The 25,185-nt window shown below is 30.2% G+C and overlaps 2 protein-coding genes across 4 annotated transcripts in view; both read left to right on the top strand.

The window, feature by feature from the left end:
- LOC128389827 (cell adhesion molecule DSCAML1-like) overlaps positions 1-1,955 on the top strand; it is a 38,566-nt gene extending 36,611 nt beyond the window's left edge. For 2 of the 3 annotated variants that reach the window (XM_053349464.1, XM_053349462.1), the window contains 2 exons: positions 437-810; positions 992-1,955. In XM_053349464.1, the coding sequence (XP_053205439.1) occupies positions 437-810; positions 992-1,090 (473 nt within the window). In that variant the 3' untranslated portion in view covers positions 1,091-1,955. The remainder of the gene's footprint in view (positions 1-436; positions 811-991) is intronic. The other variant, XM_053349463.1, reaches the window with a different exon arrangement.
- A 433-nt stretch (positions 1,956-2,388) lies between these two features.
- On the top strand, positions 2,389-24,135 carry LOC128389936 (dual specificity tyrosine-phosphorylation-regulated kinase 4-like). Its single transcript, XM_053349599.1, has 10 exons — positions 2,389-3,306; positions 4,473-4,636; positions 12,482-12,618; positions 14,096-14,236; positions 18,919-19,057; positions 19,712-19,834; positions 21,878-22,070; positions 23,283-23,412; positions 23,518-23,711; positions 23,822-24,135. Exons 1-10 carry the CDS (start codon positions 2,724-2,726, stop codon positions 23,947-23,949), a joined length of 1,932 nt encoding a protein of 643 aa, XP_053205574.1. The 5' UTR covers positions 2,389-2,723; the 3' UTR covers positions 23,950-24,135.
- Positions 24,136-25,185: the final 1,050 nt, after the last annotated feature.

Here is a 25,185-nt window from a genome sequence, read left to right as displayed (position 1 = left end):
AGTTCAAGTTTCCATGAGATTTCAAATGATATTCAGAATATAAATAAATGAAAGCAAAAAGTTCACTTGTAATTCATGATGATAGCGCGGAGATTTTCATGACAATATGTTTACTATTTAAATGAACGTATGAATATGAACAATATATGAGAATCAATTTCGTTGATTGTTATGCCAATTGTGAGACTCGAAAAGTTTGAACAAAAGTTTATCTGCTTCATTTAGAGTGTAAAATATTTTTACCTGAGAATCTCATTGAACATTATCTCTCATCTCAGTGAGATTATCATGGGAATTAACTAAAGTGCATTTAACTTGATTAAATCTCTCTCTTGTTTACCTTTTCTTTTTATTTTTTTTTGCCTGCTACTTCTTACATTTCTTGTCCTTTTCATTTACAACATGATAAATTCATGGTGAAATTAACTTTATTCAGAGCGAGTTTGTTCAATCAAAGAGTCGATATCATATTCGGAAGAACTTCCAATGTCCGAAATGTCAGTTAAACAATCGAGAACCAATTTATATGATAAATCAAATGGTGGACTTGGTGGTGGTGGTGGTGGTAATCTTGTATCTGATGGCGGTGGAGGTGGAGGTGGGAATGCTAGTATTAAAGAGTGCCTTTACTATCCATCAATGTTAACTCCAAATTCTGAAAGATGCTCAGTTCCAATTAACTGTTCACAATATTCAACCAATTCAGTCAACACTTGTACTGATGATGGTTTTTCAACAACAACTCCAACCAATATTTATGGTCGATCAGCTGATGAGCAGACTTATGAAGTTCCTTTCCTGGTAACCAAGGTAAATTATTGAATTCTCTAAGCAAACTTGCTCAAAATCAATTCATGTTTCTCATAAATATCATGCTGCCATCTCATTGAACTGATAGAAATTATTAATATTATAAATAGTCGTCTTTCTTTCGAGAAATTTTTTTCTTCTTCAACTTTTTTATTGTTATCTCTTTTCGATCTGTTTTCAGCCTAAATCAAGCCACTTATCTGGACGATACTCAACTACCAACTCAGAGCATCCATATAGTTATCCATGTAAGTTCATTAGATCACCTGAGAATCATTGAAACTTGTAAATATAACCTTCAACATATGTAATTCCAATGCTGGATAACAGATGGAGCCATGCAACAGAGTCTCAGTTAACCGATATTCACTTGCCCAGAATCTGAAATCAGACCATACTGGAGATGGTAATTCAAAAGAATCGGGGAAAAGGAATTGGAAGAAAAAATCGATAACCATAAACAGCTATAAACAACCAACTGGTCACTCTATTGGTCATTTAAATTGCTCACTTTTGTATTCATTGTGATACCAAAAATTTATAATAAACACATTTACTTACCCACCGTTAAGATCAAGGACCAAGTTGGATAACTTGAACACCATTATGATTGAATGAACTCGATTCGTTTTTTAATAGCAACCAAGAAGTTGATTGTTATTTAAAGTTCATTGACAATTGATAAACATCATCGTAACCAGACAATTGATGATGATTATACCTGAAGAAAGAGCAAAATTGTCAATCAAATAATGAAAGTAAAATCATCACTCTGATCAATATCATCCACCTTGATAATGTAAAGTTTGACAAACTTGATGATAAACATTGAGATGATAATCATCATCATCATCATCATCACGATGACCATTATCATCTTCACGATGATGACCATGAAAATATTACCAAGAGACATTGACACTTTTTAATCATAGCAATTGAATTTGACATTTTACTTTGACAAAGTCAATTGATTAATAATAATAATCTTCCAACTAAATTGTTATTATGTTGAAAATCATATCGGAAATTAAACATTTTCCTCGTTGATTGTTACCAATATATTTTATAATTAATTAAATATGTAAATCAGAAACTTGTATTGACTAAAAATTGACAATTTAATAAAAAACAATTTCCATTAATCAACTAGTTTCTCAATCTTAATGATCAGAAAGGTTAATTCATAATTAATGGTTCATTCTTAAATCATAGGAATCAATCAATGATTAGAATAATCAATTCCAAGAATATACAAGAATTAAAGTTAATTGCTATGAAGTGAAAATAAGTTGATAGGTAAAAATTTTTTTCGACAAAAAACATCAAACTTACCTGATTATCCAACAGATGTCATTCTGATCATGATTACCATGAAATTCAATTTAATGAATGAGAGAGAGAGAGAGATTTTTGTTCTGAACATGAAACTTTGAATTGAAATTGAGCGGTTCAAATTGTTAGAACTACTGAAATGTAACCATGGAAACTGAGTATGAGTAACAATGATGATGATGAAGAGAGTGGGGTGGATGAAGACGATGGTGGGAAAAGTAAACTACACGCACAGTTTGAGTGAGTCTCTCATCTCACCCTACTCACTCTCTATCATCATCATGATAACATATCAAGACAAAGTTGAGTTGAAATGATAAGGTTGATAAACTTGTTTCTTTCTTAGTTTTTCTTGGTGAAACCAACGAACGAAAAAAAAACTAATATTGTTTATTGGGTTACACTGAATTCATTCATGATAATCAGTAGTTTATAAAAGTAGATTAAGTTGATCAGACCAACAACAACAAAAGATTGACAAAAAAAAGAAACAACAAAGAAAAAAAGTTCTTAAAAATTGTCTCTTTTATTTTGTTTCTTCGTGAGTTCGATGAAATAATTTACACACAACCATCACCATGGAAGTGAATCTGCCCGCTGTCCCACAACCACCACCACCGATAACCTTCAAAATGAACCAGAGTAAAACCTGTGAACAGTTACACTTACCATCAACCCAACCACCTCCATCCTCATCCTCAATTCAACCAATAACCCAATCATTTAGTTCATTGAATAACCATTCTCATCATCAATCCAATCACCATCACCACCACAACAATCATGTTGTCACCTTACCACCATGTGAGCCCAATGGTAAACGAGGATTATCAACATCCTCATCATTATCAAACGTAACAATACCAACAACAACAACAACAGCCCAACAACAATTACCCACCACCACCACTAACCCACCATCAGCTGAAACCAATGTCAATGATAAATGTGAAAACAGTGGGTCACTCTGGCCAATCAGTAATAATAATAATAATAATAATAATAATAATGTTAATAGTTCAGTTAATAAGGATCACAATAATCATCATAATCATAATAATATCAACAATCATGTTAACCTGAAAGGATTAACCAATGGGAGGATTAGCCATTCACCTAAGCTTGATCCTTATGGGATGAGGCTTCCATTATCAACTAACGGTAAATATTAATAATGATAAACACTTGAGGAAAAAAACAAATATTTCTCTTCCTTATTAAACAGAATTAATTGATTTGCCTCTTATGTATATATTAACCCAGTCATAATCATCTTCATCATCCTCATCATTAATTGCTTTGTTTACATGAAACTAATTAGTTTGTATAATCTTAATCATGTTTACCGTTAGATGAGTTAATCATTGATCATCATAATCATGTTTCACTTTCAATGATAATGAGATTTCAATACATATATGTACTTATTTATATTTTTCCAATTCGATTTGCTAATTAAATTAGGATAAGAGTTTCTCTCTCTCTCTCTCTCTCTCTCTTTCTTTCTTTTTTTCTTGCTTTTTCTCTTTGTTTATCTTCCTCATCTTCAACCCCCACCTTGTTGTGGATGTAAATAAATCATCAACCCGGAACACTCAGAGTGAGCTGAGGGCATTGTCCGTGTCTTTGTGCATCTTTAGTGTGGGTATCATGATGCTAAGGGTATTTAATTCATTTGATTAGATTTAGCAAATTAAATTTCTAGAGAAAATCTCATTTTCAATCAATGAGTTCGAGGTTAGATTATCTTGAATGCAATTCGAAACTCAGATAATCATGGAAAGAGAGAGAGAGAGAGATCATTCATTTCCTGATTTTCTGTGTGTTCCAATGTTTACAAACTAATTATCTCAATCTAACTGTAGATATTTAATCATCCAGTCAGTTAATCACAATAATTCAGACATCCGGAAATTGGGTTGGCACTTTAATCCCAATCAACTTTGTAAATAAAACAAGATAAATGTTTTTGTTGTTGTTCATTAACTAAAATACAATTACAACAGTTTAGAAGGTGAAAACTTCTAGATAATCTTGTCAGGTAATATCAAGGTAAAAAAATGAGGAAGAGGATAAAGTGCAATCTTGATGATGATGATGAGGAAGATAATGAGTCTCTCTCTCTCTCTGACATGAACATCTCACACGTTTGTGGGTGGATGATTATTAATCGTCTAAGGTAAAGTTGCAGTCAGGAAGAGGAAAAAGATCTAATCTCTCGTACATATCAACTCAATTTTAAATTCTAATCACAAGTAACAATTGAAAAAGAAAATCTAATCTAATCTTGTTGTTCCATTCACCCTTCACTTTTGGCCCCTTTTCAGAAGCACTTCGCTATTATGGTTTACGTATGAATGCCTTTGAACGAGCTGAAGTTGTCCACTATCCCGAAGTTTGGTACCTTGGCCTGGACGCGGCAAAAATTGACGGCGATGAAGCTTGCGGACAAAATCATGGTTACGATGATGATAATGGATCTTACATAAAGGTAAACTTTGCTAATTTAACTAAATTAAAATTAATCGTCTCTCCTTCACTTAACCAAAATTACAACAACAACATCAAAATTTACAATTAACTTAATCAACTTGAGACTTGAAACTCACAAAAACTTGAACAACTTTTCCCATTACCTGTGTTGTTATTGATTATGAACCTAAATTCATCAAGTTGATTATCATTAGTGTTACTATTATTTGGTAACCTTTAATTGTAATAATTAAAGTCTAATTGCTCGAGTGTGTGTGTGTGCTAATGATGCCAATGCTTGGATTTAAATTAAAAATATTACAATGAAAACCCATTATCATGATTATAATCATACACAACAATTAACTCAAGGTTATCATTAGAGTAAGAAAATTACTTTTTTTTTCAATGATTAACCTAATTTTTTTTGTTGATCATGTTAATTTAATTAGATTGTAAGAGGAGAAGAAGGGAAATAAAAATTAATTTCTAATCAATCAGCTAATCAAGATCGTCGCGAAAGTTAATTCTCGACTATGATATATAAAAACAATCAAACAATTAACGTTTAAATCTCATTGGGATTAAATTGATTGTGACAAAATCAAGAGAGAGAGGGAGAGAGATTTGTTGATTAACTAGATTAGCAATTAGATTAACAATCACAATCAATAGGTAATATTGATTAGTTAACCTTGATCAGCTAAATTTAATCTTAATCATGATTTTGATTTAAATTGTTAAAATACTTGAACACAATCAAATGTTATTATCATTTAAATTGTCAGGGTTAACAATAAATTGGTTAATCATATTATCAGTTAATTGTAAACTTTAACAATCAACACGTTGACCTGACATACTATAATTATAAACAATCAGTAAATTGTTGTGAATTGATGTCTTTACTGTTGATTGTAACTGTAAAGCGTAATTAACAATTAACTAAATAACAATAGTTTACTTTTGTGATTGTGATTAAAGTTTTGTACACACAACAAAAGTTTTATCAAAATTTGAACAAAAAATTAGATCGTTAATTGTAAGATTATAAATATGATTGACAATCAATACCAATTTAAATTAAGATAATTATGATGACCTTTAAAGTAAATGTGATTAAGTTGATTAAATATGAACAATTTTGAGACTCACTTGATTATCATATAAATTAACGTGATTACAATTAGCCAGAATTATTATCAAATTTTCATTTTCCCAATCAAGTTTATAATTAAGCTTAATGATTGGAGATAATACTGATCCAATCGAAGACATGAAATGACCATCAAATGACATTGGAACCTATTCTTTTACCTATGACCCGAAAGACCTTGATCTTTTTATATGACAATTACTAGAACTTGATTATCATCATTATGATTGTAGGAAATTCTGAGAACTGAACAAATTTAAACTTGAAAATTGATCTTGATTATTGGTGACAATGAATGAAAATGATGATCGAGATTATCGAGATGAAAAATTTACTATTTTCAATTATTATTAATACTTTTATTTGATGAACTCTTTTTCCACCCTCTGATCCGTTTTCATACTCTTTTAGTTGGTTTATCTCAGTGTCATGAAGATTATCATCATGAACTAATTCAATGTCAAGTTAATTTAATTTGACTTTAATCAACTCGAGTAATAAAAAAAAACCTGATATACTTGATTAGTAGAGGACAAGGTGAGGTGACTTTGTCCAACACACTCATCATGTCCAAATGAGTGTTTATTAGGGTCAAATGCTTAACCGCCCTGACCATTAGGTAGATCGTAAAGGAAGTCTAAAAGTTACACCAAGAAGGATTCAAGTGAGTTCAGAATTTTGGAGATAAAAAGAATGGAAAACTTTTTCTAAACTTTGCCTTTAATTCATTGATTAAAAGGACGAAAAAAAAAGTTCCAAACAATTGAAATGAAAGGTTGACTGAGCAATTCAATCATTATCCTGAAGAGACACAATATGATAGTTGGAAATGTTTTTTTTCAGGGTAATAACAATTACCACTCTGATTTAGTTGTAATGAAGTTGCTTTTTCTCATTAAAGTTACAAATTCAATCTGTTAAATTGAATCAATTTCAATCTTGTTGGCAAAGAAAACGACATCATCATGAATACCCTGAGAACTGATTAAGATTTGGGAAGAATGATAATAAACATAGACTGAGAATAAGAAAAAACAAAAGGAAAATTGATAAACAAATAGAAAAGAAAATGAACAAAAGAACAAAAGAACAAAATTCTGTTTCCATGTTGGAAGAAACTATGGAACTTATAAAAAAAAGTTCTTTTTCTACTTGAGTCATGATGACAAATCTACAAAAGAATAATAAAAGAGCAGAAAATGAAAATTTCCTCTGAATTTTTCGAATCCATTTGAACTTTTTCATTTATTCTTTCCACTTTCTGACCTCAATTCACTTTCACATTTGTGAGGGTGGAAAAAAGAAAACTTTAAGTTGCTTTTTTATTCAAATTTTTCGAGCAAAAAAGGAGAAAAACTCACAAATCGAATGTTAAAAAAGTTCTAATAGAACCAAAGTTTTCTTTCATTCATTCCTATTATTATTCATTCCTAACGGTAACTTAAACCGTAATGATGTAAACACCAAAGTAACACCATGATAATTATCATGATTGTTATGCTAATAATAAAAGGTGATCATTGAACCAACAATACACATAATTTACCTTGATGATTAACAGCTAATGATGATTACATCTTCATCTTGATCATCATAATCATCATGAATACACCATTAAATAGTCAGTCTGCTTCCGTAGGGTGTAGTTGATGTTATTTGAATATCTTTCATTAATGGATCAGATTTTAAGATATAATTACGGTTTAATCATCATCATCATCATCATCATCTGTTTAATATTACACCGGATGATGATAAGTTATCGTCATCATCATTATCATTCAAGATGAGGATGATTAAAAATCATCAAGTATAAAAACAGGTCAAAATTTTTGTATTTTCATCTTCTACATGAGATTAATACTTATCATTGATAATTAATTATCAAGTTAATCATAATCTAAAAATCTTGTAGGTAGTTGATGATTAGCTAATGATTAACTGAAACCTGAGGATTAGGATAAGGATGCTGAAGATATTGAATTAATTGTTGACCGTCTTGATGGTTGATTTGATTATTTTTCCAGACTAATTATAGTAATTGATTGATTTGATTTATTGAGCTCGTTTTTTTTTACTTTTAGTTGCTCACTCAAATTTAAATTGTAATTATGAGGCTTAAATTGTTGCTATTCTTGAGGATACAATTAACTAAACATCAACAATTAACTAATTGGTTCAATTTCCCCCATCATCATTAATCAAAGTTAACTTTTTTTTTCTTATCCTACACAAAATAAGTCGTTTCTTTGCAATTAGTTAATTGTAAAGAAACTAATTGGTATTATTATCAACATTTAGATACATTGAATCATTTAGATCAACCAAAACAATGTAATGAATGAAATCAAGTTCAACAATTATAATCATCGGAAAGCAATTAACTGGAAAAAATGAAATTTAAGTTTTGTCCAAAATCGTGGAGCAACTTTTTAAAATCAACAGTTATTTTCAACCGTAATTAACAATTTGAATTGGTGATGATTATCATCATTAAAGTAAATATTAATAACAATTGATTTAGTTTTCCTTGTGTACAGTTAATGATGATGATTAACAATTTACTTAATCAATTAAATCTTTAAAATGAGTTGACATGAAACACGTTTCAGTTGTAGTTGAATCTTTCTTACCGGTTACCTTGATATTTAGGTCACCTTGACTTTCGTTCCGGTTCAATCGCGTGTCGATTTTGATTTAGAACCATTAATATCATATTCTGACAAGTAGGTGAGAGACAATGAGAGAGAGAGAGAGAGAGAGAGAGAGATACTAATGATGAACAATAAGATGATTATCATGATGAGTGAGACAAAAGTGAAAAGAAACTTTAGTTTCGATCAATTGAGAAAAAGAAACTAAAGAGATAAGTTTATGATCATTTTCATTGTTATTCTAAAACAAATTAGGTCAATATTGGTTTTCGAAAATCGAAATTTCTGTTTTCTCCTTGAGCTTTTTGCTACTGAAACATTTTCAAAAATTTCCAATTCAAAATTCAATTGAATTTTGCTGTTATTGTTTGTATTTCGTTTCAGTTATTACATTGGTATCCCATGGATACTTACATGATGATGATGATGATTATAATTCAGATTATCATGTAAAATGAATTATTGTTATTATATTTATCGAAAACAAAATAACGATTAACGTCAATAAGCTGGTAAGATGTAAACAGTTATATTTATATAACAGTTGATTATTTGCTCAGTTTTCAGGGATTTATCTCTCTCTTTCCCCCTGAACACTTAGTAATATATAAACTGTTAATAACTAAACGATTGTTTATCTAATTCTCTGAATCAATATTATCATTCTGTTGATTAGGTTCATTGAGAAAGTGACGATGATTTCCCTTATGATTATTCAACAAACCGCAACTTTCAATCTCTCTACTTGAACCACTAATTAAATCCCATGAAATGTTCATGATAGTGGTTATCATATGTTAGAATTCAAATTCTCTTTCACCCTCTTGACTTCACCCAATTTTCCTTTTCACGAACAAGTCACATCTATTCTCTCTCTCTCTCTCTCTCTCTCTCTCACTCTCCCATGCAAACAATGAATTCCTCCAAGTTCTGAGATAAAAAGTTCTGTGTGAATACTATTTAATAAAAAGCCTTTTCCACTTTAAGGATAATAATAATGTTAAGCTACCATAAAGTGTTTTTGACTTCAACTCTTCTGTTTTCATGGTAAACAAAATACTAAAATAATGATATGGGAAATCATCATTTCTAATTTTCATGATGATTCTGGTGTTTTATTTCTGGTTATGTTATGATCGTGATGAGTGATTTTCTCAGAATTGTGGATCATTATCATTACGAATCCACCATGAATTCATCGTATGGATAACTATTTGTTTGTTGTATTTTCTGTGTTAATATAACGGTAAAAAAGTAAAATACATAAGTGAATATATTGGATAAAGATCATGAGGAAGAAGATGATTTTTATTGATTGTCCTTGAACTTTACCTCGAATTTTTCTCTTTCTATCTCTTGTCTTCTTCTAATCATCTCTGTTTTTCCACACTTAGACTGTTCTCTCTCTCTCACTATCACTCATCTTCCACTTTCTCTTTCAGCTTCTTGTTTACTCTCATCATCAACCACCCAATTCCCTCTCAGTGTAACATTTTCTTCCCATTTGACTCTCACTTTCTACTCTTTCCTTTCCTTTCTTTCTCTCTCTCTCCATTTCATTGTCAACATAATCATCATAAGCATCTTTCTCTTTCTCTTTTTCTTCCTCATCTTCTTCTCCCCCTCTTTACATCAACATCTCTATCTGAGTAGGAAAAAAGACAGAGAGAGAGAGAGAGAGAGAGAGTAATGATGATAAAGATGAGGATGAAAATGATGATGTAAAAAAAAGCAACATAAACATTCACTACGAATGCTCATTCAAGTCACCATCATGAGCATGGTTTTTACATCATGTTATTGTTTCTTTATCTCTTCATCTTCCTTTAGCTCATCATCCATATCATCCTCATCCTCATCCTCATCCTCATCCACATCTTCCTCCCTCACACAAAATTGCCTTTTATCTCTTTCTTTCTTTCTTTCTTTCTTTCTTGTTTTCCTCCTTCTATCATTCAACTCTTTCGGATACATTTACGCACACCATGGTTGATATAACAGCGAAGCCATATGCCTAAAGTAATATTATCATCATTTGAAGATTGGATGATAAGATTAAAAAAGAGAAAATCAAAAGAAACAACAAGAAGCTAAGGAAAGACAATGATGATGAAGATACTAACGATTAATATTATCTTTTTAAATTCTCCCTCTTATAATGTCCGTTTTCCAATTCATCCTAATTTTCCTTGACAAATTTTATCAACTCTTTCCCAGTTATCATAGAGATCATCATCATGTCTCTCCCCACTCTTTTTCCCTTTATTCCCTCATCACTTCCGCTTCCTTTTTTCCTCCATCAACAAACATCTTTCTCTCTTTAATAATACTCAACCCTCTCCCTTTATGAAGTAACTGATTCGTTTAGAATGTAATTTTTATCTCAAGTTGAATAAAATATCTCCTGAGTTAACATGAGGAATAAACTGAATCTCTGAATTGTGTAGGCGTCACCATGATTTTTATCATGTAACCTGAGCACTTTTTTGGGTAAAAATTTGATCTCAGATCAACACTTATCCCATTTTATCAATAATAACCATCTAGATGATTATGAGAAATTTTTACTTGATGTGAACTATGAAAGTGACACTTAAAAGATTCATCATGTTGATTGTATAACATAAATTCATATCATGAAAATTACATCATCTCTTTGAATCCAAATGAATTCGTATTGTTATCGATTAGAGCTTTTCTTCCTCTCCCCTCTCTTTTTCGTCTTCTTCTTTCTCGACAATAATATTTCTGATTCTTAATCATCTCAGTTTGATATTGAATATTATTCCCAGGAATGAGAGGAAAACAAAATTGATTTTCGAACAACAAAGAAACGAGAAGAATATATCAGAAAAAATCGAGTTTTTCAAGTTCGAAATTTTTTTTCTCGAGTCTACCTGAAGTAAATAAACACCACCCACCAACCTTGAACACCAAACTTCTAGATATTATCATTAATATTGTTGTTCATTGGTTATCATGAGCTGAACATTTATCTTCATCATCATCATCATCATCTTTTCAAAAATAGAGAAAAGAAAAAAAAGTAAATTCGAAAAGAAAAAAATTCATTCTCTTCAGAACTTTTCTTCATCATTCATTTATCTTATTTTACCTCAAGAAATTCAATTCCAGGACATTGAAACTTTATCTCTAGCTCTTCACCCTCGCAATCATTTTCATATCCGAAATTGTTAATCACTTGATGATTTATCACAATCAATTAATGTAACGAATATAAAAGTTGATGCAATTTGATTAAGTGATTATATCCAACCATCATTAATTTACACTATTATTGAGTAAATACATTTACCAATTGAGTTAATTGTTCATCAGTTTGGATATTTCAATAACAATTAGATAAAGTGAGAGAAAAATTTGTTTCGTTCGTCTCTCTCTCTCTCTCTCTCTCTCTCTCTCTCTCTGCTGAATTGTAACGATTCACGAAAATTCAGAATTGATGTTTGTATGTTTTTCTAAACCCACAGAATTCAATCAGTGAATAAATTGTCTTTTATTATATTCGAAAGTTTTGTTTAGCAGAATTTTACTTTTTGAACAAAAGAAAAAAAAAGTATTATCATAAAAAACATGGTAAATTCATTTCGAGAATCAATTTACATAATCACCTGAACCAGATAAATTGATTCGGAATCAATCATTTGAGATTCAACTACATTGGTTTGTTTATCATAATGTAAACAAACAATCAACTAATAGTAAATAGACAAAGAGAAAAATAAATTTCCAATTATGATTGAAAATCAGAGTCTCACCTTGAGAAAAAGTTTTACAACAAAATCAACAGATTATCATGAGACCATTTTACCTGTTGACAGATAATAATGAAAAGAAAAAGGAGCCAAAATCTAATATTTCAGAATAAAAAAGTTCTCAATCTCTATTCCATGAATTTCAAGATAGAAAATCACAGCTGAATCCATAATGATGTTGTTCGTTCATCGATTGAATTAATTCCCCAGATTCACTACAAATTCAAATGTATTCATGAAATTATCTTTCAACTGAATTTCTCTGCATCTATCCACAGGTTCTTCATGATCATATTTTCTATCGTTATGAAATTCTGGAGGTGATCGGCAAAGGTTCATTCGGACAAGTGATCAAAGCTCTTGACCATAAGACTGGTGAGCATGTAGCACTCAAGATAATCCGGAACAAGAAAAGGTGAGAACATTATATAAATTTTAAACATTCTAAGCAACTTTCGAGCATCTTAATTAGCTAAATTAGTGAATCGTTTTAATTGTGAAAAGACTAATTAGTCTGAGCCTTGAACTTGAAGCCAACAATCACAGACAGAAAACAAGGTTATACTTTTTTTTATGTAATCGCTTCATAATTGAAACCCAATTTCTTGGCAAAAGTATCACAAAATTAACTCTATTTCCAATCAAGATTCAGCTTGGTGATCAGTTACCATGAAGAAGCAGAAAAAAAAATCAAGACACTTTGTCTTCATCAAGTTCAGAAGCTGAATCATGATTTCAATCACTGATTTCCTTGAGGTTTGAGTATTTATTTATTTTCTGCATTTTCCAAAAACTTTTAAATCAATTGTAATATAACAAATGACAAGCAATTAGAACTTAATTCAGTTCAATTCAAATGACTGATAATCTCTAACATGATGATCTTTTCGGTGGCGAAATTGAAATGTCAATAGGAAAGAAAGTTGTGAAAATGAGAAATCAAATTTTGGCTCATCAATATCAAGAAGATGCGATGATATAAATTAGACTTTAGTTGATGGCATTCAAATGATTGATCATATTTCATCGTATTCATGATAATCATCATGATGTAATGATGAAAAATCTGAATCAATGGTGTGAAAATGTTTCGAGTCTTTTTCCACCGAGGAGGCAAAATTCAGTCTCGGAGATAAATCGTCTCACGTTGATGGTGTTCATGGATTCAGGTTAATTGTCAAGGTTACCTTTCAATCAATTGCAATATATATATTTTCTCGTGTTTACTTTGCACTCATTTCAAGTTCATGATCATCCATGTAAAACTTACAAGATGAATTATCATGGTGATGATGAACAGAAATCGAAACATTTATCATTTAACCTGAATCATCATTCAGTTATCATGAAAGGCAGAAACTTGCACCTTGATGACAATCATCGTCATCCCCTTTTATTTTCATAATGGAAATCACTGATTCATCTGATTATCATGGTGATTTAGATGAATCTCTCATCGTCTTATATACACATGAAAATGAGTCAATTCTGAACAGATTAAGTCAAGACATTGATTAAGGTTCTAATTGAAGATTAAACACTTTTTCATCCCTTGCAACCTTTTGGAGATAATCCAAGGATTGGAAAAACTTTCTCTCCATGTAATAATTATCATGATAAACATTTACCATTGAATAGAAAAGTGATAAAAATTTAGCTGGAAAATTAGAGAAAAGTTTAGATTAAGTTGATTACGTAGACAGAGAAAGAGATTAACAAGTTTAGCTGATAATCCATGATGATGATCTGGGTGCAGACGATTGGATTGATTAGCGTCATATCGATGAATATGAATCTTGGCAGCAATTAAATTTTCTCTTATAATATCATCATAGTGATTTGTATGGTGAAATTAACCAGAATTTTGACAATTTTTTCTTTATAATTCTTAGATTTCATCAACAAGCTCTGGTTGAAGTCAAAATTCTCGAGCATTTAGCCAAGAAGGATAAAGATGCCATGCACAATGTGATTCACATGTACGATTATTTTTACTTCCGCAATCATTTATGTATCACATTTGAGCTTCTTGGGTAAGTTTTCATCATCTAAATGACCATTCCAATGTAACACTGACCATAAAGTCTCAACCCAAATGTCAAATTCATCATTCAGCTTATCATCAGACCAACAAGCGTGATCATGAAATTATGAATAAATTTATAATACTTAAACTACTGTCTATGAAAAGGTATGGTGATTAGTATTTAATTCAGGACTTTACCTTGTCCGAGTAAAAAGTTATTATCATGAAATCAATGATATTGATTATAAGGATAATTATGACAACCATGTAATTTTTATTATTGTTGGGTATGATAATATAATCAACAATTGATGTTGTGTTGATTGTTGCACTGATTGTTATTATTTTTCCTTTGGATAACAATCAAACATGAAAGTATTAAATGGATTCTTAATCATTGGATCATTTTGCTTCTATTGGTTATCTGAATGATTATTGAACTCTGATTTTGGATAAAGTTCTGGGTCATTCGTTAGGGATCATGAAATATTAGCTGATTGATGTTCATTAAAACCATAGTATCTTCAAATGAATTGCAATCAAGAATGAGAAATACAAATATTATCTTCTGAATAAACTGAATCCGATCAATAGATTGATTGAATTTCTAACTATTATTATTACAAACGGAAGAGAAAAAGTTCTGAGAATCTGTAAGCTTGGAAAAGAAATCAAAGATTCAATTCGAAAGTGATGACAATCAACTAAGAAAGAGAATATAAATTCGATAATGATAAGAGAAAAAAGAAAGAAAAAAGTTCTAATAATATGAATCGAGTCGAGTCAATCAGTGAGAAGTGATAATAACCATAACCCTGGTTCATGATGATCTTTCACTACCATGTAGTTGATTAATCACCTTTCCGGTTAATGATAATTGGTTAGTTTAATTGACGAAATTCAGTTGATCGGAAATAAATTGAACCCATTTCTTATTCCATTAGGATTTGAATCAGTTATCATGTAAATAGATTGAAATTTTGTTTTTCCTTTCCACAATCATCACCATGAATTAACCATGAAAAGTTCACTTTTATCATGTTCATTTTATTGAATTAGTTTTGTGTTAATGTGTTTACAGAATCAAATGGATCCATTATTAGGTTGATAAGCTCAGAGTTGATGGATTAATCTGATTTACAGTTTCCAATTGTTATCTGTTGATATTTTACAATTCTGACAATTGGAAAAACCTTAACACCAAATTGAACTGATTCTGAAAATTTCACCAAATTTTAACCAAATTGAAATTGCAACTGAATTATCTCAAGTTCATTTTCTATTCTTTTGTCTTGATAGAGAAAATTGTAAAATATTTTCTCAGAATGAAAATATTAATAAATACTACAGAGAAACTTTTTCTTTTTCTTTTCCGTATGAATCAATCTTTTCCATGAGGATTTTCTTCTCATCCATGGAAAATCTGACGGAATATACATCATGTTGTATGTTCTATTATCTAAAGGAAAATATCACTTAGAATTTGAAAGAGATGAAAAGATGAATTTTTTTTTCTCTCCAGGAAAACCATCAGAACTTTATCTTTTAACCAGAAATCTTGATCTTCACTGTTGAAGAGATTCCATCATGAACTGAACTTGGAACTGTATCATCGTGGTTATTGTTCAGTGATAATAGAAGACAAGGAAAAAAAATAATTCGATGTGAATCCTGTGAGTCTTGACCCAATTCTGAAGATTCTGAAAAAAAAGAGAAAATGAGAGAGATGAAGATGATGAGATGATGAGAAAGTGACCTCATTGAACGGGAAGAATCAATAAGAAGATGGGAAAATGATGCGGATGAGAATTGAGGCCATATTAGTTTCTTTCTACTTTTCATGGAGTTTGTATCTTCTTATTCTTGCCTCAATCATCACTCATCTTTATTCATGATCATTTCAAGTTCCATGCAAACAAAATTTCAATTGAAATTCGATCAACAATTGATTCCAATTCATCTTACTGATTATCAATTCATAGTCTCTTTTTTTGCATGTAAATCAATTTGAGTTTAGTTTCTTTTGGCAAAACTAATTGAAAGTTAATTACTTATCTTATTGGTGATTAATCAACAATTACAAGTTAAATGATTGCCAGGGTAATCCTTGATTCTGATACAATGAATCAATTTTCATCTTGACTTTAAGGCTCATGAGTTTTTTCATTACTGAACATGAAGTGATAACATTGATCTAGTTCATTGTTACCATGAATCAAAGTCTTGTCAGTCTTTAAGTTCATGGTTTCCTCCCTAATCTTTCATGAATAAAGCAATAGCCATTGGTCAAGCTTCTGAATGTTAAAATACAAATCAACTACAATTATATCATGATCTTGATATCGATTCAATATCATTTATAGTGAATGAAATGTTTTCATTGAGAAAAAAAGTTCATTTCCAGTCAACTGAATGTTCATTTCACACAATCATTGATAATCGATTAAAATTGGACCTCAGAATGTTCAATAATCATAGATTATGACTGAATATTCATCGCAGAACTTTTCTATTCTTTTCATCTCATCTTTTGACAGAATGAAAATTTCCACCATAATGATAACCATGGTGAGGGGAAAATTCAATGTTTCTCATGTTACAATTACTTTCAACACTTTCTCTTCAAAAAACTACCACCAAAATAGATAAAAAAAAGTTCTGATTATATCTTTTACTCAAGATAATGATTGTTGATTGTGTTTATTTTTTGTCATCAGTTTGATTATGTTAATCGATGACGATGATGATGATGATTGGCTTCATCTTAATTTATTTTATTCTAGGGAAGATAATGATGAGAGAGAGAGAGGAAAGTGGTTGATTTAGTTATCGGGTTATCTTTATTTTTATCATGGCAATTTCAATGTCAGACTGATCATTGATTGAGAATTTGACTTTGAAAGAGGATGGTGATTATATTAGAACGATTGAAAAAAGAGAGAGAGTGAGAAACAAAAGAAAATGGTAAGAGAAAGAGTTAGAATAATTCTTAGCATTAGAATCTTTGAAGATTGAATGTGGAAAAGAATTCACGATGAACAGGGAATGAACATCGTTAACATGACAAGGGAGGATCAAAAGCCACTTTCAAGGACATTAGAGTACATTTATTATTCTGATTTGTTACTGAGAGAGATACTCAAACTGTGGGAGAAAAAGAGAGATGTTGATAATGATGAAAAAGAGAATAGAATCTAAATAAAAAAAGTTCTGACGAAATCTTAAATTCTTACTTGATTCATGTTGATACTTTATCACTTGTCTATCTCATGGTTTCTGAACTTTTATGAGTTTTGTCTCTCCAACTATCTCTCTCTCTCTCTCTCTTTTATATTTTCTGACCACTCTTAAGATGAGTAATGATAATGGTCAGCAAAATGATGATAAACATTCAAAGAGAAGCCACAACTATGACTGTCCAGTCTTTCATATCTACTGACCGATCAGATTGTCAGGTTCCTCATGCATGATGAAATTATCATGTAATCCAACCAATTTAACGAAAATTATTATTCTTGTTATTATGATAAAAAAAAATATTCTCATTGTGAAAGTTTTCTCTCCGATCTTATAAATTTTAACGAATCGATGTAAATTATATACATTGATTGATTTGGAACAAAAAAATCACTTCGCTCGTCAATAATAAGCTAATAATTTATTTTGGATTTTATCAAATTGGCCAAGAAAATTTTTCTCTTTTCCTCTCTGAGCAAATGACCAAAGTTCTGAGCTTTTATCAAACTTGACAATAACACATTAGTCTCTGTTATTGTCTTTACATTAATCTAATCAGTTGATTTAACGAATTATTTATTGTCTCAACTGTTATTAGCTGATTACTCTTTGTGTCATTATTAACAATATGGTTCGTTAATCAATGTTAATCACTATTTGTAAATCTAATCCGATGTAAACGAGAAAAGATAATATAAGAGTAATATCAGTTTCGGTAACTAAGGTTACGAAATTGAAATGAAAAAATCGAAAATAATAGAAGAGAGAGAAAAGATTAAAGTTAATCCTAATCCATTACCAGTTCAGAATTAACAGTTAAACAATTTTCGCCTTCAAACTAATCCATTATAACTACGGTGAAGGTTAAATAAAGTCTCGATTGAAAAATAGGTAAACAACAATTAACTTGATTGTTAGAACTATTTTTGTTTGATTTCGAAATTTTCGGGCCGTTTTTTTCTCTCTTTTGTTGTTCTAATGATCGATGAACACAATAATAATAGAACTTGTAATTCGATACTTATAACAAAGATTCGTGATTGAATTGATGTTTGTAAGTCATTTAGTTGATTGGTGACAATTAGTTGAGATTAATCAAGTATCATAACTGAGACTTGATTATATAATTGGTGATTTATATCAATATTGGGAATTGTAAATGATTAACTTAGTCATTAACTTATCTTTAATTGTGTAATTATCATTTAACCAAATGGTTTAATCATCTAATACAATTGTCTAATCAACTAATCAAGTAAACAACAATTGTTGACAAACAATTTAACTGAGATTCCACTTGAGATTTTTCCTGATTTTCTGCTATTTAATTACCCTAAAGTAAATCAAAGGTAACAATTAACTTTTGGAAATTGACATTTGTTTGGTTGGACTTTAAATTGTTAACAGATAGACTGATCAACGATTTATTAATTATACTTTTTTCACAAACAGAATCAACTTGTACGAGCTAATCAAGAGACACAATTATCAAGGATTCTCCGTCAATTTAATCAGAAAGTTCACCCACTCATTGATTCAGTGTTTATCGTTACTTTATCGTGAAAATATAATCCACTGTGATCTAAAGCCTGTAAGTAGTTATTCATGATCAATAACAATCAGTTAATTGTAACAATCATTTAAATATCAAGTATGATTGTCTAAACATAAGAATCAAAACTTAACATTGACATTTCAATGATCAAATTTTGATATTTTCGCGGTGAAAAAAATTAAGACTCACGAATGAGAAAATTATTACATTTCCACCTCGAAACTTTGAGCATCAATGAATTTGATTCGTATTCCATTGAACTTTCAGTATGGAAAGTGAACAACATGTAATTAAATTGAGAGAAAAAACAAATTGAAAGGAAAAAGTTACGATAGAAAAAGAGAAACGAAAAAAAAAGTTCTATTAATTGTAAAAGGAAAACAATTAAACCTGAAAACACGAAATTCTTAGTGTGATTTTCATTCTGAGATGAACAGGAAATTCAAGGTTATCTATTTAGAGGGTGTAAGGTGAGAGAAAGTGAAAGTTAATGATAAAGATAATGGATAATCGATTCAACTCGAAAATAACGGTAAATAGAAAAAGGAAATGAAAAAAAGTTCTGAAAATATTTTTTTCTCTTGCGCGTTTTCAATCGATAGGATTTATCACCATTATCTTCATGGAAACTCTAGAGATAAATAAAGTTGTAATCATCATGAATATTGTTTTTCTCTTCCCAATTCTCAGGAAAATATACTTTTAAGAGCCAATTCTGGAGGTGCTATCAAGGTGATCGACTTTGGATCGTCATGTTTTTCACATCAACGGGTTTACACTTATATTCAATCTCGATTTTATCGATCTCCAGAGGTAAGGAGGCAAAGAAAAGTTCATTCTCATGAAATACAACCATGGTTCAATTACTGTTATTTATACATATTTATTATCCTTCATTTACCATGTTAAATAATTACAAGAGGAAATTGTTGATGTTGATGGAAATTTTCAGTCTCTCAATGTTCAATAGAAAAGGGGATCAAATTCATACGGGTGAATTGATGGAAATAATTTCATGGAAATCAATGTATCTAATTATTTGCTTCTTCTCCCACACTTGATAGTAAATTACTTTTGATGATTAGTGTTCAATGATGATGATAATATGCTCAATCAAGCTGATTAAAAGTTCCGAGATTAATGATGATGGAGAGGAAGAAAAAAAAATGATCAGAATTTTAATTTCCGTTTTCATGAATTCAGAATCATGTTGATTACATAGTTATAAAAAAAAACTCTGATTTTTTAATGATTGACATGATGATGTAAATACTAATTACTACAATTGATAACAATTAAGTTACTCAGTCAACACTCAACTTTTATATAATGATAACTGTAACAGTTTTTCAATTGGAACATGAAATTCATGATAACCATGATAATGTTGCAGCCAAATTTCAGATAAATTTGTCATGATTAAAATGAGCAAAATGTTTACCATGGATGAATTATTTGGAATCAATTTCAAAAATTCCAACCTCAGGTTCCATGGAAACATGATTTTCAATTGTTATAATACCTGAGAGGGAAAACTAATGGCACCATGGAAAAAGCTATTAAGTAATTGATTGTCAAACTTTCATCATTGATTGATTGTGGGTGGAATTGATGATTCAGGAATCTCATGAGTTGCTGGTTGAAATCTCATATAATTGAGGTGAAAATTTTTTGACAGATTAATGTCCTGAGAATTATTATTCATTCATAATAAACTCTCTGAACATTGATGGTCATTATCATGAGTTTGTTACCCTATTGTCAATATCAACTGAAAACTCACCATGATCATGACTTGAAAGGATTCAATTGACCAGTCAGATCATTGCCCTATCAATTGTATAATATGATGAACAATTAATTTATCATATTAATAATATGATGATATGAATACATAAAAATTCATGACACACAATTAGTTAACTGATTGTTTTAACTTTTTCCCTTTTCCACAATTTGATTAATATCAAGTTTAACTGACAATCTAATCAATATCGTTAATCTTATTACCGCTTAAGAAATTTAAATATTATCAACAAGATAATAATTGGATTATCAATTTGATCATCATGCTAACCATCATGATGATTAAATTGTCAAGGGGGGAATGAAACTTCCGTTGATAACAACATAATCCACTTATATCCATATAAATAGCTATGAAAGTGACAACCAAATTGAAATGATTAGTTAATTGTCAAGGACAATCAAAGTCTTTTTTTTTCAATTCTAAAAATACTCAACTGATTGTGTTTGATTAACTTGATGGCAATTGAGTTTTACTTTGTTGGGATTCATTTAGTTAGATTATTTTGATGAGTGATTAAAATCGTTGATTGTTGATTGTGGACTTCGTTACAATTAACACTGACCACTGGTTGGTGGTCAAACAATTTTGATCATTTAGAGTGAAAATTTTCAAGGTGATTGTTTTTCACGAGTAATGATAATATCAATTATTAATGTTCATTAATGTTATCTGAAAATTGCTCATGCGATTTTCAGAATTGAAATAAATGTAATATGAAACATGGTAGACATGATGATTAGTGGGTGGAGGGAAATGTTTATCATGAACTCTAATTGATAATCAATTGAGATAATAATGAGACTTATGGGTAAAAGTAAAATAAGATATCAGAATGAAAAATTCATTGATCATGAAAGAAAAACCCTGATGGAATTAAACTAATAATAATTATAAAAAAAACGATAAATATTTTCTCGTGAAATTTTTACCTGATTGGAAAATTGATTAATAAGTATTTCATGAGAGATTAACCTTGAAATTGGATTATAAATTCAGAATAATGATCTTATATTTATTTTTTGTTCCAATTGTCGATTCGATAATAGGTTATTCTTGGACTACCTTATGGAACTCCAATCGATATTTGGAGTCTCGGCTGTATCTTGGCTGAACTTTACACGGGTTATCCTCTTTTTCCTGGTGAAAATGAAGCTGACCAGTTATCATGTATCATGGAGATTCTCGGAGTTCCACCTTCATCAGTATTGGAATCAGCAACTAGACGGAGACTATTTTTCGGTGAGAAACTGTCCCAATCAATTAATCACGACACTCACAATGAATTATAATCATCTTCAGATGCTAATCCCCTGAGGTTATATCAATTATTTTCATGATCTTGTTCATTCCCTGGTAATGTCTGAGTTAAATTACTGAATTTTTCATGACAACTACTTCAAGTTATTACTCAGATTTCCCTGAATACAATGAATCATCATTCAAAGATTAGGTTTCCTTTGTTATTCAACGATACCAGTTGATTATTCAATACATGGATACAGCTGATCAACAGCTAATTATGTTTGGTTAATTATTGATCATATTTGAGCTCGATAACAATCAATATCCAATTATGAATGATATTCACTGATTCTAAAATCAATCTAATTACATCAACTTTTGATTATATCACTTTCATCATAGTAAATACATTTAAACATAATCAGAATGAGCAAAGTTAATTTTAAACGTCACATAAACTATTAGCTTTAATTTAGTTAACTTTTTGCTCTTTACAATAAAAGTTAATTGTTGAAAAGAAATGAGTAAGGTGGTATAAGTGTTCAACTGAGCTCAAAATGTTGAGATGCCCGGAGGGATCGAAAATATCAAATTTTCGCAGAATTAGTTTGAGACAAAAAAACAATTAGCTAATTGCTCATATTTTCAGGCGAAGAGAAATGAACAGACATTGCCATCTACTGTTTCTTTTACGAATCTCTAGAAAATATTTATTCTTTAATCTCGCAGATGGCGCTGTTTTCAATTCGTTTTTGTTCTTGATTTAATTGTCGCAATTGTAACTTTTAATTGCTAAATTGCGAAAATTGTATAGCAAAGTTTAATTGAGAATAGTTCATTGACAATTGTATGATATAGTTGTAGCCCCCTCAGAAAATTTAAACAATGTAAACAGCTTAATTACTACAAATTATGAGAAGTGCTAATTGTTAATTCAATTGTGATAATTAGCCTTCCAATAATCAATTTAAGCAGAGTGACGATTGAGTTAACAGTAGATATGAAAATATGGAAAAATTTGAATCATTTTTTTTTTCGTACAAGAAAAAACGTTCCAACACTTCTTGACCCTCCCTTGTTAGATAAATGTTGAGTCAATTTAATAATTCTGTTCAATTGCAAAAAGTCAATCACCTCTAAGTCAAAGAAGCAATTAACTTATTTGATTTACTTATGAAAAATTTTGTTTGGTTGATTGTTACAAATTAGATTCTCGAGGTAACCCAAGGAATACAACCAATTCTCGTGGTAAGAAGCGGAAACCTGGTTCAAAGCCATTAAGCCAAGCAATTAAATGTACCAACGATGATTTTGTTGATTTCTTAAGTCGATGTCTAGAGTAAGTTAAATTGTACAATAGCTACAAACAATTAAAAGTTACTAATTAAAGCTAATTAATTCTATCTCTCTCTCTCTCTCTCTCTCTCTCTCTCTCTTCAATCAGCTGGAGTCCTCATCATAGAATAACACCAGATGAAGCATTGAAACATCCATGGTTATCTGTGATTCTTAAGAATGATAAACAAACCTCAGGGAGTAACGATCGATATGGAAACACTGTTAACAATAAGAACTCAGAGAATCGTCGAGTCTCCGTTAAGCCGATACAAAGTGTCACCTGTCGAGAGACTGAAACAGGTAAAGAAACAGATAATAAACAAAATCGCAACAAAGAGTAATCACAAATTCAAACTTCCAAAATTCTGGTACTAACTATGGCTCTATCTCTATTGTTATTACTTTTTCAGAACCATTATCGACTTCAACTGTATATCGATTCTTCAAAAACACAAACACCAACACCAACACCAACACCACCAGTACCAAGAACACCAGCCCCTCGAAAACCCCTCGTAAAGATTGGGTTTCCCTTTGATTATCGAACCGATTGTTTTAATTGTTTTAAATTAAGAGACCAATGAACAAATTGATTATATATTTTTTTCTTGATTAATTATGTATTAATTGTTTAATGAGAAAGATTAGATTGACAGAGGTTAATCTGATTAATTACATAATATGATTGATTTACAAATGAAATTGTTTAATTTACAAATTTGTATTTTTTTTAGTCTTCTTGTTTTTTTTTTGATTAGTCGCTTAATTGTTACAACAATTAATTGATCCGTTTTTCTTTTGGTCATTCATCAATTAATAATGATTATTTAATCATATAATTAGTGTTAATTTAATCAATATTATTTTATAATATATTAATAATATATATAATATATTTTCATATATAAATCTGATTCCAGTATAACAATTTGAATTGAGTTTTAATTGTCTTTCAATCTCAATCACTTGTTAATAGTCTGTATTGGTAATTGTTGATTATGATAATGATGATATTATTTAATTATACAACAACAGACTCAATAATAACCTAATTATATATAGTTAATTGTGATTAATATTATGTATAATTCCAGTGATTAAGTTAATTGTTAAGATTTATCACCTTTTCTTTTTTCGTAGCAATCGGTTACTTTGGTTTACTTCCTAATCATAAACTATTAACAACTTTTCATGATTAACTTTACATAATTCAATTGATCAGCAATTATCCTTTTATCAGCGAGTTAAATTGTAACAATTGAGTCAACAAAAGGTAAGAAAATGAGAGAGAGAGAGTGAGAGAGCTGAACTGGACAATGAGAATTTCCTATTGATCCGTTTCGAACCAGTTAGAATCCAAACTTCGAAGATGAACTTTGAAAAGATCATCGCTTGTTGTCCGCTGTAGGGTGGACAAAAATTGTCGGTGATGTTGAGCGAGTTGAATGTCCACTGGTCATTGTCCAATTCCAATGTCAAATCCTGATTCCTCCCAAAGAGACGGCTCATCATCGACCACGATGAATAAAAAATCGCTATTCAGATCACAATCTTCACCTTCCCCGCCGTCGGTACCTTAGCCATTACCTATTACTTGTTATCAGTCAACTTTTTATCCAATACAATCAAGGGTAACGATTTGATTATTTAATCAATTGATCTTGATGATTAGGTGGCAGTGGGTGAGTCTTTAAGGATTGACCATGTGAATACCAAACAATTTATAAATAGTCCAATCAATTATTAGCAATCTAATTGTTGGTCATGGTTGATT

This window comes from Panonychus citri, unplaced genomic scaffold (assembly GCF_014898815.1).
Source record: "Panonychus citri isolate SS breed McGregor unplaced genomic scaffold, ASM1489881v1 Contig00111, whole genome shotgun sequence".
Taxonomy (NCBI): domain Eukaryota; kingdom Metazoa; phylum Arthropoda; class Arachnida; order Trombidiformes; family Tetranychidae; genus Panonychus; species Panonychus citri.
This window is presented reverse-complemented; position numbering and strand designations above follow the sequence as displayed.